This window comes from Calypte anna, chromosome 3 (genome assembly GCF_003957555.1).
Source record: "Calypte anna isolate BGI_N300 chromosome 3, bCalAnn1_v1.p, whole genome shotgun sequence".
Lineage (NCBI taxonomy): Eukaryota > Metazoa > Chordata > Aves > Apodiformes > Trochilidae > Calypte > Calypte anna.
The window spans coordinates 107,926,461-107,943,879 of NC_044246.1; the positions used below are offsets into that span (position 1 = coordinate 107,926,461).

General features: G+C 37.7%; 1 protein-coding gene across 1 annotated transcript; it reads right to left on the reverse strand.

Moving 5' to 3' along the window:
- Positions 1 to 204: 204 nt before the first annotated feature.
- Positions 205 to 15,371, reverse strand: LOC103525750 (WD repeat and coiled-coil-containing protein). Its single transcript, XM_008490724.2, has 3 exons — positions 13,461 to 15,371; positions 5,297 to 5,417; positions 205 to 371 (listed from the first exon to the last, which is right to left on the reverse strand). Exons 1-3 carry the CDS (start codon positions 15,369 to 15,371, stop codon positions 205 to 207), a joined length of 2,199 nt encoding a protein of 732 aa, XP_008488946.1.
- Positions 15,372 to 17,419: the final 2,048 nt, after the last annotated feature.

Here is a 17,419-nt window from a genome sequence, read left to right on the forward strand (position 1 = left end):
TAAACTTCCCTCTGGGTCTGATCCTTCAGCAGAAGGGTCCAGCCAACCCTAGGATTTAGCTACAGTGCAACCATGCCACAGATTTTACAGTTAAAATACACTGAAAGTAGTGAAGACAGTTTTCTAGTCACTCAGTTTCTGACACTGCAGAATGTCTCTGTGTAGTAGCAGAAAATAGAGCCATGAGTGCTCTTTGTTCAGAAATTATGTCACTCTGCTTGGTGGCTGCATTGTAAAGGGTTTTTTATAGGAGTGACCTCCACAGACTTCTGAACTGTCAGTTCCATCCCTTATGATTATCTCCTGTGCTGCTTTGAATATCAATGGCACAAACCCGTCCATGTCTGCAGTGAGCACGATCCAAGAAGAGCCTAAAAAAAAGGAAAATTAAACAAAAAAAAAGAGATTGAGTGTATTTCTGCAGTTATGTAAAATGTACAAGCACGTTTTCAAAAGTCAGCCTGCACACGAGCAGAGCAGACTTTCTTTTTGTGCACTAAAGCCTTATTACTTTAATGACATTAAGGGCTGACAATCCATGCTAAACACACCTTTGGGTAAGTGTAAAGGGGAGCTAAATGAAAGGTCTTGAAAGGGTTGAGGCATTTTGTCCCTTATTTAAATTAAATTGAAACCCAAGGCTTGTCTTTGCTTGCTATAATAAACCATTAGTATCTCCATTTTCTGAAAACTCAGCTTTTCCATGCTGACTGTTGTTCTAGGGATGTCTACTTCTGTTCATCCTTTTTGCTCACCTGCTCTTAACCAAACGATGAAGAGATCATAAAAAGTGAAGTGGGCAAAGAAAAGAATTATTCTGTATTTTTCTAGAAAGAAGAAGGAGGGGTTTCCATCTCTTTTGCTTCCAAGCCAAGATTGTTGAGAATGTTTTCAAATTTGTATAGCAAATGGAAGGAAGTTACACCTTGAAGGTGATTTACAAAAGATAACATGATTTGCAAAAGATGTTTTTAAGAAGCTGATATAATATTTTTTGTCCTTCATTTATTTATTGAATCTTCTCATAAAGAGAATGAACATTTTAAATGCTTTTATTTCCAGAAAAAAAATAAAAGAGGCAGGATTAAAAAACAAAGACATCAGAATCATTCAGGTTCACTTTCTGTACTGCACATAAGCAGAAAATAAACCTATTCCCATGCCCTTTGTTTTTAATTTTCCTTTGCAAGTCCACTGAAAATAAAGCTATATCTAGCATAGATTTTTTTCTAGTGATTAATCTGTTTCCTTTTGGACTGGATATTGCAGTTCTTAAAGAAAACAGTGAATTTACTATTTGTCCTTTTTTCAGTTTGATATTTTATGAAAAACTCTGTAGCAACTGAAAAGCATTCTGAGAGCCCTTGTACCACGTGTTTTTCTTAGAGAACATGATCCTGTCATTCCTGAGCGAGGGCATTAGCTGGGATATGAGGTAAAGAAAGCCCTGATTTGTTCTGTTGTTGAGTTTTTTATTTTGGGAGACAAAACTGTGTTTTGAAAAGGGCTGTAAAAAAAAAAGGAAGTACAGAAAATCCAGAAGAGCCATGCTTAATATTTGTCAGTTGTAATGAAACTTGGTCTTGGACAAGGGAAATCTCCCACACTCATTCCAGTAACCAAGCACTTCTCCAGGCTGCTGCACTGCTGCATGTTGTCATGTCACCTGTTACATCATAAGAAGATTGCCATTCAAAACCATGACTCTTTAATCTTCTACTCTTAATACTTTCTTTCTAATTCTGGACAGGCTTCAGATTCTGGAAGCCATCAGTCTGACAGTGGAACTTCAGCTGATAGTTACATTGTTGGTCAAACTGACAAAGCATTTTCTTTTGTCAGACTTGGGACTTTTTATTTTTACCTACTGAAATGTTTGAAATTTAATGTTAATTCTTGCTTTGAAGCACATCCAAAAGTTGCTTCAGTGGTGGAAAACCCTTGTGCAGGATGCAGTAACATTTTCTATATGTGACAGTGATGAGCTGCTGAAAAGAGAGATTTCTGTTTCACTTGTATGGCTGACTGTACTTGGTACAGGTAATGGTATTACAGTCCTGAGCCTCAGTGCAAACAATGAGGCCAAGTTCATTGCTCCTGTAACTCTGACAGCCTTGGCCCCCCCTTGTGAACTTTTTTCCCCAATATAGTTAAGTCTAAGGGTTTACTAATAAAAATATTTAAAAGCCACACTATCATTGTGATACAAGCATGCTCTTCATGGCATCCCCTTCAGTCATATGGTATTAAAGGGTGGAGTAAAGTTTTTAAACACCACATTAAATATCATGCCTTGTGGTAAAGGAAAGATTTAGGAATATTAACCTGTACTTCTCAGAACTTAATTAAGAGCTGCATAATTATTTCTGCCCCAAACCTGGTAATTTTTGCAAGATTTTGGTGAGTTTTTGAAAGTTTCAGTTTTTCTTGTCGCTGTGAACAGACTCAGTTTCAGAAAAGCCAAACACAAAGACATGTTAGGATAAATCTGAGATGTTGTCTTTTTAAGATCTCTGAAGTATAATGCATGAAATCGACAGGTAATGTTCTGCCAATTAAATATTAAATATTCAGCTGTTCTATAGGGCTGTAAATAGGTAATTTTCTGGACCATTATTTATTATTTCCAAACTGAATTCTAAACCTTTTCCTTTCCTTTCTCCTCTTCTTTCTCCTTTCCTTTCCTTTCCTTTCCTTTCCTTTCCTTTCCTTTCCTTTCCTTTCCTTTCCTTTCCTTTCCTTTCCTTTCCTTTCCTTCCTTCTTTCCTTTCCTTTCCTTCCTTTCCTTTCCTTTCCTTTCCTTTCCTTTCCTTTCCTTTCCTTTCCTTTCCTTTCCTTTCCTTTCCTTTCCTTCCTTTCCTCTTCTCTTCTCTTCTCTTCTCTTCTCTTCTCTTCTCTTCTCTTCTCTTCTCTTCTCTTCTCTTCTCTCTTCTCTTCTCTTCTCTTCTCTTCTCTTCTCTTCTCTTCTCTTCTCTTCTCTTCTCTTCTCTTTCTCTTCTTTTCTCTTCTTCTTCTCTTCTCTTCTCTTCTCTTCTCTTCTCTTCTCTTCTCTTCTCTTCTCTTCTTTCTCTTCTCTTCTCTCTCTCTTCTCTCTCTTCTCTTCTCTTCTCTTCTCTTCTCTTCTCTCTCTTCTCTTCTCTTCTCTTCTCTTCTCTTCTCTTCTCTTCTCTTCTCTTCTCTCTCTCTTCTCTTCTCTTCTCTTCTCTTCTCTTCTCTTCTCTTCTCTTCTCTTCTCTTCTCTTCTCTTCTCTTCTCTTCTCTTCTCTTCTCTTCTCTTCTCTTCTCTTTTCTCTTCTCTTCTCTTCTCTTCTCTTCTCTTCTCTTCTCTTCTCTTCTCTTCTCTTCTCTTCTCTTCTCTCTTCTTTTTTTTCTTTTTCCTTTCTTTTATTTTTTTTTTTTCATAATAGAGAGTTGTTTCCAAAATCCAGAACTCAAAGTGCAGGCCAAAAATGGTATCTGCCCTTGCAAAGCTGCATTGGGTTCCCAGCAGAAGCCTGCTGGGAAATAGCTCAGACCTCAACAGCAAGCTGAGTGTTTTCATATGTGCCTCCTCAGCACTGCACAGCCAAGAGAGATTGCTGACAAAAATCTGAACCCTGCATATCCTTATCTTCTGAAACAACTCCCTGAAACTTCTGTAAGTGAGAGAAAACCTGAAATGTGTCAATGTGTCTTGCATAGAGGCAGCTCCTCTGATCTGTGTTGTATTTGCAGACCCTTTTCTTCATTCCTGTGGTCTCATCCACAAGGAGGAGATAAGCAAAATGTGAGTGGCAGAATGGTGCTTATTTTACATCTCTTTTTCCCACTGTCCCTGGTGCCAGCACCAGCAGCATCTCAGGCCTGGTTTCTTTTTCATCAATAAGTTTATAATACAACAGTTTGTATGTAACCATCAATATTTAGAAAAATATAGCTTATATTATTACTTTCCTTTTCTTTTTGATTCCTCCAATGGTTGAATTCATTTCTCATTAGGCAGAGTACCCTGATTAATCTGATGAGTCTTTGCCTGTCATGGGCTAAGACAAGGGGCAAGACAGAGAGTAATTTGTGGATCTCTCAGTGTGGAAACCATGCAAGGAGACCATAATTACCAACCACTGTGTACAATAAGATCATAATATACTTAGACAGTGATGACAAAAGCCACTGGCTGAACATTGGCAGTATCTATGTTCCTGAGAAGCCAGTGTACAGGCACAGACAGGGACAATGTAAATCAGAGACCAGTCTGGAGCTAGGACTTCCCCAGCTGCTTCTGTCCTTGCAAGTGGTGGATGGCAGAAATGAGACTGACAAATTGGAACACTGAGCTTCATTCTTTAGCTTATTATTAAAATAATCCCCAGTGCTACACCAAATACTATATGACACACACACACTACCTCTACCTCTACCTCTACCTCTACCTCTACCTCTACCTCTACCTCTACCTCTACCTCTACCTCTACCTCTACCTCTACCTCTACCTCTACCTCTACCTCTACCTCTACCTCTTATCTCTATCTCTACCTCTACCTCTACCTCTACCTCTATCTCTATCTCTATCTCTATCTCTATCTCTATCTCTATCTCTATCTCTATCTCTATCTCCATCTACCTCTACCTCTACCTCTATTATATCTATATCTATATCTATATCTATATCTATATCTATATCTATATCTATATCTATATCTATATCTATATCTATATCTATATCTATATCTATATCTATATCTATATCATCTATATCTATATAGTTGTATCTATATCTATATCTATTATATCTATATCTATATTTATATTTATCTCTATCTCTATATCTATATCATCTATATATATCTATGTAATTGTATCTATATCTATATCTATATATCTATATATATCTATTATATCTATATCTATATCATCTATATCTATATCATCTATATGTATTTGTATCTATATCTATATCATATTCTGAGAAGGAATTTTCCAACCTACTCCCTGTTGTCAGGCCTGGGACATGCTTATAAAAATGCCAAAAGGTCTCAAGGAAGCTTTTCTATTTCCAGGTAGCACAGTTATTGATTATTTTCTCAGCTTTCCAGCTAACATACTACTCTGGTAATAGATAGTTCTGCAGTTATTCTGCATTTCAGTGATTTCAAGCAACACTCTGGTGTCATCCAGCCACAGGAAAACACATATTTACCAAAAAATGTTAACGATCTCAGTGTACAACAGCATGGGTTAATTATTCTACCACAAGTACCTCTTTTGTGCTACAAATATCAGGTGGAACCAGGTAGCAGAAATAAAAAGAACATACCATGTTTCATTTCAATCACAGGCAGATCAAACAGCTGCTGGACTAAACTCAAGTGGATCTTCCCATCACAGAGGAGAACATCTTTTGTTTCTTCAGTGACTGTTCCATTTGAAACACTTTTCTTCAAATGCATGAATGTAAAAGAAGAGACCTTGTTAAAGGCTTAAGCATGTGTCTGAGTCCTTTTAACCAACCCTCTGCTTTCAGTTTTTGGGAATGTTGTTTTTTTCTTTGCCTGTCTTTTCTACAATTTCCAGGTGACACACCATCAGGTGGTGCAATTCTAAGCACAGCCTCAGCTCCAGGTGAAGAGGAATATGCCTTTGGTTTTCCTTTGTGTGCTTATCCAGCTCAAACCACATCAGCCCAGCAGAGATGTCATGCATTGGGCCACACATATTTGCATCCATTGGGCCTTTTTCTCTGAAGAGTCAACTGAATGGAGGGGAATATATCAACCATACCTGGAATGGAGTTGTCCAACACCTTACCAGAACAGATGCATACTCTGCTCTGCTTCAGTTGTGTGTGTGGATGGTTTTGGTGGTCACTCGTCACCTATTCCACACCAGTAAAATAATCTCAGCACAGAGTGCATTGCAGAGAAATGGGATAGAGTGGCTCTCTCTTGGAAGAGCTGTCATAGCAGTCTTAGAAGAACATTGGTGAATATAAAGGTACCATATTTGTGCTTTATGAAGTTTAACTTTGTGTCCCATCATTCTGATTACTGCAAAGTGCAAGGACCACAAAATAATTGAGCTAATATGGTTATGGAATGTATATACATTTGGATTTATATTTTCCTATCAGATAGAACTTGAAAGTCATTTTAGCATTAAAAATTTTTCAGTGGCTCAATACCATTATAAAATGCAACTGAATGGGATATTTTCTCCTTAATAATCTTGCTATATTTTGTCCTGTGAATTTCTTTTTCTTCTTTCCTCTCCATACTTTCCACCTAAATCTTTGCCATGTGTTATCTTTTTCCTTTGCATCCTTTGTGTTTGCAGTACCTCCAGATTTAGCATATTTTTATTTCAGTGAACAGTTTAATTACCTATTTCCTAGAACTTTCTGGTTTGTACATTCAGAAGGGACTCAATTGTTAGAATGGGTTGAAAAGATATCATCTATCTAAACCCCTGTTCTAGTCTTACCCTGTCTGTGTCTGCTTAACACCCTTGAATCTTCCTTGCTAATATGAAACTCATGGTTGAATGAACTCACAACTGCATCTTCTATTCCTGTGCACAGTAATCTAACCTCTGACTAAATAAATGCCTCTTTTAATGCTTATCTTAATTTCTAATTGTGCTGTCTTTTGACTCTGTAAGTGAATGTGTGCTTTTTATGCTCTGCATGACCTATCTAAATCAATCACTCGATTCATTTTTCTACACATAGTATGTGCAGCCACATTGGATTCTGTAAATCAGAATGTCTACCAACTATTGCAAAGGTATTTTTTCCCCATTCTATCATAGATCAGCCGTGAATATTCTGTGGCTGGTTGTATTTATTTATGCTGTGATTGATTGAAGATGGAAGACCCATAAAAATCTTCCCTTTTAAATAAGTCAGCTTTCCAACTCTCAGTGGTCTTCTCATTTCTTTCCCCATTCAAAAGAGCCAGAATATTTTGCTGTGTAAATAATAGGGAAATACCTAAGAATTGCACCAAGGAAGTATCATTTTCTTAGTCATAAACTTATAGTAACTTTTTATTACAGCTATAACTATAGAACAGAATTTCCTTGTAATTTTTAGGTGCCTTCAGATGATATAGTACTAAATCCTATAGAACCTAAAGACACTAACAACTCAGTGGGCTAAAATTTCAGCAGTAAGCATGTGCTTTTCACCTACATTGCATCTATTTGCATGTCCATGTACTTGTGCAAAGCTTTTCTTTGCTTCCTATTGTGGATTAGCACATATGGCAGCTATTTCATTTCCCTGGATTCCAGTTAAAATAGATTTTATTCAAACATGTACTTCAGTTATTGAATTATAGAGAGAGATGGACTGTGGATGAGACAGGCACATTTCCTTAACCAATGTGTGTTTTCCTTTTCATGTAGATACACCTCAGCTCCAGAATCATCACCCAAAAAAAAAGAAAAAAAATTCCAGCTCTTCCTCTGCTGACATGAAATCAGTTGAATGAAAATGTATACTATGGTTGACTTTGCTTTATTATTTTCCCTACATAGCTTTTCAAGTTATTACTGGTGCAGCCATTAGACATTTTTGTACATTCAAAACTATGTGGCATCTATTTTTATCCTAACCAGATTTTCAAGTGCAGAGCTCAAAGCTTAAATTTCAGAGTTTTCTTTCATCACTTGTGAGCATTCCTATTAGCTATTCTCTCTGTCTTGCCATACACTTCTGCTTATAATGATAAATTAATCTTTGCTTTTTTTTTTTTTTTAAATCTTCTGGTGAATTTGTCAGGTCAAGAACCTTTCTCTGCTTTAATGCTCTAAATCTTTAGCCTTTTTTATTTAATATTTAGTTTATGTGGTGGTAGCAGTCCTTCTTTTTGAGGAATATATTCACACACATCATATCATAGACTGATTTAAACCCACGCCTTCTTTAGAGGTAGGTAACAGTGTGCCCTTTTTATAGATGACTGAACCATTGCACAGGAAGATTAAGAGATTTACTCAAGGTCATGGAAGTAGTTTATGACAGACTTGGAAATACAACTAAAACTTACTTTAGTACTTTCCTATTTTCATGCTTTAAGCATGAACATTTTTTCTTTAAGCAAGAAAATTTTCTAATCAAATCTAAATTTAATCTGCTTCTTCCCCAAAGATGCATATGGTTTTGTTATGTTGCTAATAATCTTCTACAGAAGCCAGAGAACTTGAAATTCCCAGATTAAAATCCCTTACTGTTCGTTGTGTTATCTTAAACCAAAGTTTATTGGTATCCTAATAGAGCATATTAATCATAAAAGGAACAAATATATTTCCACAGACACAAATGGATATTTTCAATTGAGTTCCTTTAGCCAACATCAAGTAATATGTCAAGTCCAACCCTCCATCAACAAAAATCCACTAGAAAGAAACCATCCATTCTAGAATTGTTTCCTTCATTCCTGTCAGCCTGCCCTTTCATCAGATTTTATAGCCCATAAAAGGTCTTCTGGGCAGCAGCCAGCCCCCCACAACCTTGTCAAACTGCCTTGCAAAACTCATGTTTTGGACTGCAGATATATAGGAAGAAAAGTATTTACTAAGGCAGAAAGTCCACTCTGTGTCTGCATGATAAATAAACATTTCTTTCATAACTTTTTTCAACTCCACTGAGCCATCAGCTTCTTCTGCCTCATGACTTTTTTCACTATTTTTCTTGTCTTTCCTAATGCACTTGCCTACACTTGCAGTATGCACTTCATATTACTTTCAATCCATCTTTTTTATTGTTTGTGCTATGGTCATCAAATCATCAGTGTAATATCCTGATCCTTTATTGAAAATACTACTGAGTTTATGCCAGATTTTATTACTATAGCTCATCAGATCTTTAGTGAAACTTTCAGATTAGCCTGAAGATCAATCATGAGAAAATCCACTAGTAAATTTCTTCCATTTTCTTTTGTTTTACTATAACCATTTGCATCTTCCTTCCAGTTAATTCCTTAACATTCTTATATTTCTATTATTAATCCCTGTTCTCCGGTGTTGAACAAATCATTTCCCCTGTGGCATGATTTCAAGTACTGTACTGAATTACAGGTATTTTAAATACTATTTGCATCCTATTTGTATTAATCTGTTCTTCTATAAAGAAAAGGTATCAGGTTAATCAGTCACATCTCTGTGTTGGGGGATGAATAGTGCCACTGTTGCCTAGAATCCCATTTTCTTTTCCTTAAATCCTTGAGTTAATCTCTTTGTTGCACTTCACTCATAATTTCAGATATCTGAGCACTCATTAGTCAGCTGGCTTTTACTTGGCCCCTCAATCATTTTGTGGAATGAGGGAAAACTAGTAAATTAAATAGATGAGGGGGTTCTGCCCCAAAAGACAATGAAAAGAGAATTACATGGCTAAGGAAGAGCCCTGAAGAGGAATGAGACTTATGATTTTTGACATTCAAAGTACTTTTTCTCATTAAACCTGGCAGCATTGCCAGAGGTATTATTAATTACATTTGGCAGCCTGCACTGCTCAACTTCCCTGTCATGATTTCTACTCTTGCTGTGATTCCTGCTTGATTTTTGTTGGATCCTGATTTCATTTTGATGGATATTTTAATATCATTGCTTACCCATATGTGGGATGTTCCTATTACAACACCAATCAACCTGCCAGAGGAGCATAAGCCTGTAAGATGTTTGGAGGAGATCTGAGGTGCTGTGGGGTGCTTAAATCCCACTGCAGTTTGCATTTTAAGTGCACACCAGCCTTTCAGATGATGTTGTGGTGCTAGGGTTTCAGCTCCCTGCTAACAGTTCTGCAACTACTGTTTCAGGTATTTTGTCATATAAAATGTACAATTTGTCCTCATGTCTTGCTTCCTTGATATTTAAGTTTTGAGTGTGCTTTTTTGTGGTTTTTTTTTGTTGGTTTTTTTTGGTGTTTTTTATTGTTGTTGTTGTTGGTGGTGTTTTTTAATCAAATCTTTATTTTCTTTGCACAGTAATAAAACTTGGATTCATGTTGACATTGCTTTCTCTTTGCATCTATGTATCACAGAAAGAAATCATCTGGTCTAATAAAAGATGCTGTGTCCCTGCTTGTCTGCTCTTCATCAATTTCAGGACCTTGTTGTCAGGATCTGTTCTTAACAGATTCCTCAACCTTTGCTCAAAATGTTACCCATGCATTAATCACATCTCCTCTTGACTATTGCAGGTCTTTATTTTACGGTCATTCTAAATCTCTTACTCCTAAATTTCAGGGTGGCTGACTTGTTTCTTACTCCAGGGAGCAGTTCTATCACCTTCCTCTTCCATCATTTTCATGAGTTTTCTTTCTATTGCTCAACCTGACTCAAAACTGCCTTTTGGGTTTCAGAAAAGTTCATGGTCTTCTTACAGCTGACCATTGCAGGCTGCTCTTTGCTCCTTTTGCTGTGCAACCCTTACACCCCCCCTACTTCATGCATTTCTGTCAAAACAACTTTATTGCCACATGTTTGGATCCTTTCTATTAATCTCTCAGTTCTGTATTAAAAAAATTGTTTATTTTATAGCTGACCTTGGCAGTAAAGTTTCACAGAGCAAATTGTATGAAGCTGCTATAAAAGTGCAAATTGTGTTGTATACAATTATTGGTGAGTGCTAAGAAAAAGAAATTATTGTGACTAATTGCTGAAAAGATATTCTAATTATGCAGTATATGCTCTCAGCAATATACACTTTTGACATAATACTGCTCATGAGCAAAATGTAGGGGGTTTAAGGTATTCTTCAGGCTAAGATGAATCTTATTCCTCCTGGAGAGGTTTGCCTAAATACTATTAATTTCAAATCCAGATTGGCTTTATTTCCACTGTAATTAGCTTTTGAATGAGCCTAGTTTAAGTATTCTGCAGCTGTTCCTTTTCTTGGGGAAAAGGTTGATAAAAGTACCTTTTTGCAAAATGAAACAGAAACAAATGTGTGATGGATCCTCATTCCTTCCTTTTTTGTTTTTTTTCCCTGTTTAAATAATATTCTCTAATTGCATCTGTCTGTCTGCCCTCCCACACTGTCCTCAATCACCAGTCTGTATGTGAGGAAAGAGCAACAATATTTGCTTTTCAGGGTTGAATAATCAAGTCATCTCCAGTGGCTGAATGCTATTACACAAGTGATGCTGCAGTGACATTTCCAAAGTGTGAGTGATCATGTTTTTTCTTTTATGGCTACAGGCTACAAAGCATATAAATTCTGGTAGTACTGCATGGATTTGACTTCAGAGGAGTTATAGGTAGGCTAGCACTAGCAGAATAAATAAAAACCTTCAAGACTATTTAGTGAGCAGACATTATGAATTATTAAATAACACACATTCTGTTCTACATTATGGTTTTCTAAGCAGAACTGGAAAGAGACATAAATATGTCAATAATTCTTCTGTACAACAGTGCTGATAATTGCCCCTTAATTATTGCTACATTTTTATCTGTTATGTTTTAAACTTCCCGTTTATGCTTTTAATGCATAAATCTGGTTATGCAGTACTGGGAGGACAATAGATTTCTCAATCAAGACAGAGCCTCTGCCCTGCTGGGAATTATACAAACTCTTAAGTAGAGATGCACTTCTCACAAAAAGCTGGAAGATAATGGCCATATTATTGACTGGACTGCAGTGTTCCTGAAGAGTACAACATTTCCCACAGGCTGGGATTTTTATATAAGGCAATAAAGCCATTTCCTGACATTTTGCACCCCGAACACAGCCTGGCTGGAACCCACAGCCCAGCTCACAGAGTGCTCATCAGCTTCTGGAGGAGGAATTCGATTCAGATGTCTGAATCCAAACTCATCAAACCCACTGTTTTCTTAGAAAATTATTAGCTGCCTATGAAGCAAATATTTCCTTGTCTGTCTGGAGGCCTTTTTGCCATCAGTATATTGCATTCACTATTTTCTGGCACCATGCTAGATTTCAGAAGAGGCTGAAATAGGCTTTAGTAGAGAGTTACCCAGGGAAGCTCTGTGTGTTGGAGAGATGTTCAGTGGCCCTTTTTCTGAGTCACTGCAGTGCAGTAGGAGCTGTGCTTGCTGTGGGCTCAATGTGAAACTCACTTGTTCAGGTAAATAAGAATCTTCCTTTTTAAATGTAGTGTACTGTGACTTCAGACCTTAGATTAATGTTACATGTCACAAACAAACCTTAGTCAAACCCAGCTCCATAGAGTTTCTTGCTAAATAAATAAGCTGATTTATAGTAAGAAATCAAAATTAATTTGAACATGGTGGAGAACAGAAGGATTGCTTCTTGGCAAATAAAATTCTAATTAATTTAAAATATCCATGTTGCTTTTGTCACCAGAATTCATATTGTGTATTAAAAGTTAAATTATTGACTAATTCAAATGAAAGCTCTGCTTTTACCCAGAGTACCTAAGGTAATAGAATACACTTAAATGCCAAGTAAATAATTGCTAAAAAATAACTAATGTGGTTGAATTGAGCCACCATTCCCTAACTGAATGTTTTAGGAGGAGTACTTAGTTGTCTGCATGGATTCCTTTAAAGTAAAAGTCAAATTAATTTGTGAGCACATGCTTCAGCATCATCGCAATGCTGTGTCACAGTGATGCTTATTTGCAATAGATAAGGATGCATTTGTAATTGGCTTCCACCTTCTGAAAAGGACCCCAATTTTAGCAGCAATACCACCAGCATCAGCATGACCAAAAATACTACTGGAATAGTAGCTCCAAGCAATTACTCAACCTACATTCCTTAGCTGCATTTCTTATTGAAGCCAGGAGAAATTTTGCCAAAACAAGGTTGGAATAAGAACATGATGATTTGGCATTTGTCTGCTTACTTAATGAAATGATAATTACACACTGCCAAATTTTTTTTTTTCAGATAATTTGAAGTGAAATTCAGTTAATGAAATGTATAAATTTAATATGTCCAGCTCTGTGAAGATTAACAGTGAAAAATAAAAGTAGAAATAAGCCAACTTCATGTCATGCCCACCTGAATTTTCCATAAGTTGAGATTCATACTTTCTTTCAGCCTTCATGAGTGCCTAGCTGTTTTTAAACTCTGGGTATGAGCTTGGACTGGAATTTATTTTGTTTCTGGTGGGCTACTGGACTACCCTGCTCATAGCCTGATCTCTACAGTAAAATACAACTAAGTGTACATTAACAACTGCTTGGTTCTGTTCACTCTCTTTGATAGATGCACACAAAATCATCTGGTATCCAAGAGAGTTGTGAATAATCAAAGAACAAAGAGACAGAAATCTCCCATGTGAAGTATCCTCTAAGTTACCCACATCATGAGTTATTGTTTCAGTGACAAGTTATAATACCAACTAAGCTTGGTGCCAAACTCAGGTCACGTTTCTCATGTGTTGATAAGAATTAAACTTCATCCTCTTGCCTTAAAGCTAATTAAGTCCAAGTGTGTGTAAAAATTCAGTGTCCTATCAGAAGATGTTTAAGCTGACCAAAGAGTTACCTGGTAAGTGATATGAACGACGGGTGGTTCCTGTGAACAAGGGTAGGCCAGAGATCTCTTCCTTCCATTTTTAGCAAAGTCTGTGATTTCAGAAAGACTCAGTTGTAACTCACTGAAGCTGCCACAGAGTCTCTCTAAGTTTCTCGATATGTGACTCATTCCTCTTTCACTCATCAAACTGTTGTTTTTTGGAGAATTTGATGTTTCTTGGATTATATTGAACTGCACTTTAGGGGAAGATGGTCTTCTGGAGAGCCTGGTGGCTGTTGCAGAACCAAGAAGAGACACTGAACGATTGATAGGCTCAGCATCCAATGTTTCCAAGGCCACTGAAGGGTGACATAGGAGCCTTTTTTCATCCAGGTCTCTCACACTTGATGAAGAACTCTGCTCATAACTTGAGCTTTTTACTTCTTCAATGAGTCTTCTCCTGCCACTAGGAGATTGAATAACTGTTCTTCTTGGTATTAGCAGCTCCCTGCTTTGAGGTTGGTCTTCTGTGGCAAGATTCTCAAAGAACTTCCTTTTTCCAGGAATATTCACAGAGGATTCTGAGTTATAAAGCATATTCTGCTTAGTCCCAGGCAATGCTGAAGAATATTCTTCCAGCATCAGCTCTTTGATCATCAGACGTATTACATACCTGTCCGAACTAGAAGATGGAATGAGATTTGGCTCAGGGAATTTTTGCTTCCCAATCAGAATCAATAAGAGTTTATCAGTCAAAAAGCAGAGTCCCTTTGGTCTTTCATTTTTTTCCAGCTGTATTTGTTGAATATGAGGCATGCAAGACGAAGTTACTGAATACACCAAAACAATGTTTGAAGTGTTAGAGGCTACCGCCACGATCTTAGCTCGAAGATCAAAAGCCATTATATCAGGAACCAGAATCCCTGGGATGGTGACTTTCCTGGTGGTAGTCACTTTCCTCTCAAAAGTCACTAAGATCAGGTGAGAAGAATCTTGACCATTTGTTGCTGCAGAGTCTTTGCGTTTCAGAGCAATGAGAGGGCCGGGATCGGAGCGGCGGTGGTTTGCCAGGATGTGGGTTAAATCCACGGGACCTGAGGAAGATGAAGCAACTGAATCCACACAGGATCTGTCTGAATCTATGGACTTTCTTCGTAGGTCCATGGAGTACTCCTCATCACCAGCAAACTGTGAGATGACAGAACCAGTTTCAGTACCAGATGGCAGGTCGAATGCAATGCCTGCATTCAAACCACAGATGTTATCTAAAGGAAGCTCGGTAGCTACAGCAATTTGGAAATCCAGTGTGGCTTCTATAGCACAGATATAACCTCCCACATCAAAGACCGGGCAAAAGGAGCAGGTATTTAGAGTTTTCTGAGCATCATCCCATATGTAGGAGTGAAGGGCGCTGCCTATAGCAACTACTAAACGATTGCCATCCTTAGTCCAGCAAGCACAGTGGATAAGCCCACTGCTTTTGATGTCTGCCTTAACTCTAGCATTATCAGTACGAACAGCATGCAGGACTGAAGCATCTCTTTTTGTAAGCACAGCCAAAACTTCCTTCTTTGGATGCCAGACACAGCCCTGGGAAAGCAGTGGAAAAGGTTCACCGACTTCACAAGTCTGAGAAATCAAGGGTTTGTTCTTCTCTATAGTGCTGTAGCCCAGCTGCCAAACAGTAACATGCTTTTTATGCTGAACAGCAAGCAGAGCTGGAGTGTCTGTAGAGCAATATGGGCCCCAGTAAAGCCCATGAACATGTTCAAACTGACCAACGACGCTTGAATCTCCAAATTTTAGCTCTCCATTATGATAGTACAAAGCAGTCAGTATCACCTGCTTCCCATCTGTCCAGGCAATTCCATATACAGGGTGAATGGCCTGATATAAAGCATTAAGGCCAGTTCTCAACAGCTTTGCCTTTCCCAGCTCCATCTTTTTAAGCTGTCTGTCTACTGGTTGTCGTTCCAAAGTAGAGAATCCATGGAATTCATTTGCAGATCACGATGAAGAATTTTTCTTCTTGTTTCTCTTTCCCTTCCTTCCCAGAATCAAGCTGGTGTTTCTGCTAATAATCCAAGAGCTTCTATTGTGAACTCCTTCCCAGTAAGCCTGCAGCTGCTCTTCTGAGTATAAATCCATGTCAAAGCTGCTTTTGCTTTGTCTTTTCCTGGGAGGAGTTATCATCTTCATGTGATGGCTAACGAGGTTTAACCAATTACTGTGCGTTTTCATAGAAGTCTATTTTTAACTCTTCACTGCTGGGAGTATACTTTAAAATAGCACTCTAATACCCTGACCTTCAGTGAATGAAGGTCTTTGGTGAAGGCTGGAGAGAGAGCATACACTATTAAGCCTCAGTATTAAGCTACAGCCTGAAGTAATGACCCAACACTTCTTTCAGACAGCCTCTGAAGGAAAAAGAAGATTTAAACATACCTGAGAACTATACAAGGCAGATTGCAATCTCTATTGGACAGGATCTTCCAAAGATCCAGGACCCTAACTGGCTGTCAAAGGACAGTAGAAAAGAGAAATCATGCTCTGCTCTGTGAGTAGGTACAAGAGAATGCAGGAAGGTGAGATTTTTTAAAAAAAGAAAAATAGTCCAGAAGCAAAGACAGCTGATAAGTGTTCTCTTTACTGGGACAGACTGCCAGCTACAAATGTATATTAATTTCTTTCTTAGTCTTCCTAGTATCTGAGAACAGTTCTCTCATCATGTAGCCAAAATGCAGAGAGGATGCCCAATTTTTCCTGCTTCCCTTAACTCTGAAGTTTCTACACCATGTAATTCAACCTCATGCAAAATCCTTGAGCTGACAAAGCCCTAAGCAATAAACTCACATAGCACCGTGGGACCATGTTAGGACACACCAACTCATTTGGGCTGCATTCTTTCAGGACCAGAGCTGGGTCAGATGGACCATCTTGGGCATCTCCTTTCGTCCCTCAACACATCTTTTTTTTTTTTTTGGAGTTAACTTGGACTGAGCTTGCATGTTGCTGAAGATAATGAGGGTGGGATTCATTACTTAAATATAAATAATCATTATTTTTCTAGTGCCCTAGGGTATCTGAGGCAGCCACCCTGGGCTGGCAGATGTGGTATAGGACTTAGAAAGGAATAATACCATTCTGGAGTGGCAGCTGGCAACAGAGATGATCCTTAGATTGTCCCTAGACTGTCTAAGATGGCATTAGAAGCTTATATACAGGTAGCTGAATACCACCCTCAGCATCTTTTTGCAGTTCTTGTTTTGCCAGCATCTCCTTTCTGTTTTGATGTAAATTTTGTCTCTTCTTCCTTACTTAAAAAATCCAGTGTGAATAATTTATAGCTGGGCAGAGCTTTACAAATGATCAATAGAAGCATTATGTTAAATATGTAAGACTTAACTATAGACATTGTGCATCTTTGGCTAATTTATACTGTATGTATTTTTATAGTACTACCTGGGGAAAATAGATATCTTGTTGAAGACAGTTGGACCTCTATTGTAAGAAATTTTTTAGTATCCTTTTTCCAGGTGTATGTACTGGGAATCATGAGTACTAGTAAAGAACAACATGGGCAGGAACACCTTTCACTAGACCAGGTTATATCTGTATAGATTTCATCATTTTCTTATGTATAAGATATTTTTTTGCCTTAATTTTATTTTGCTTTAAATTGATGCAGTTTTGCTGCTTTGCTGTCTTCTAGATGTATTTTATTGAGGCTGATAAAGCTATTCTGTAGTACAACCATCTCATCTGCATTCTGAATAGTTGTTTAAATATCATAACAAAACTAGGTTGCAGCTGGATTATAGCCACATAAAATGTGTTTTGGCTGCAGAAGCTTCTGCTCCAGCATGACTAAAATCCTCAGAAGATGTTTCACTAAGGATGATGTGTGCTCTGCCAGCTATGCAGACATCTTGAGATCATGGACTGCTCATGTGGGAGATGTGAATTCCTTTGCTCTTTTGTTGTGTTTG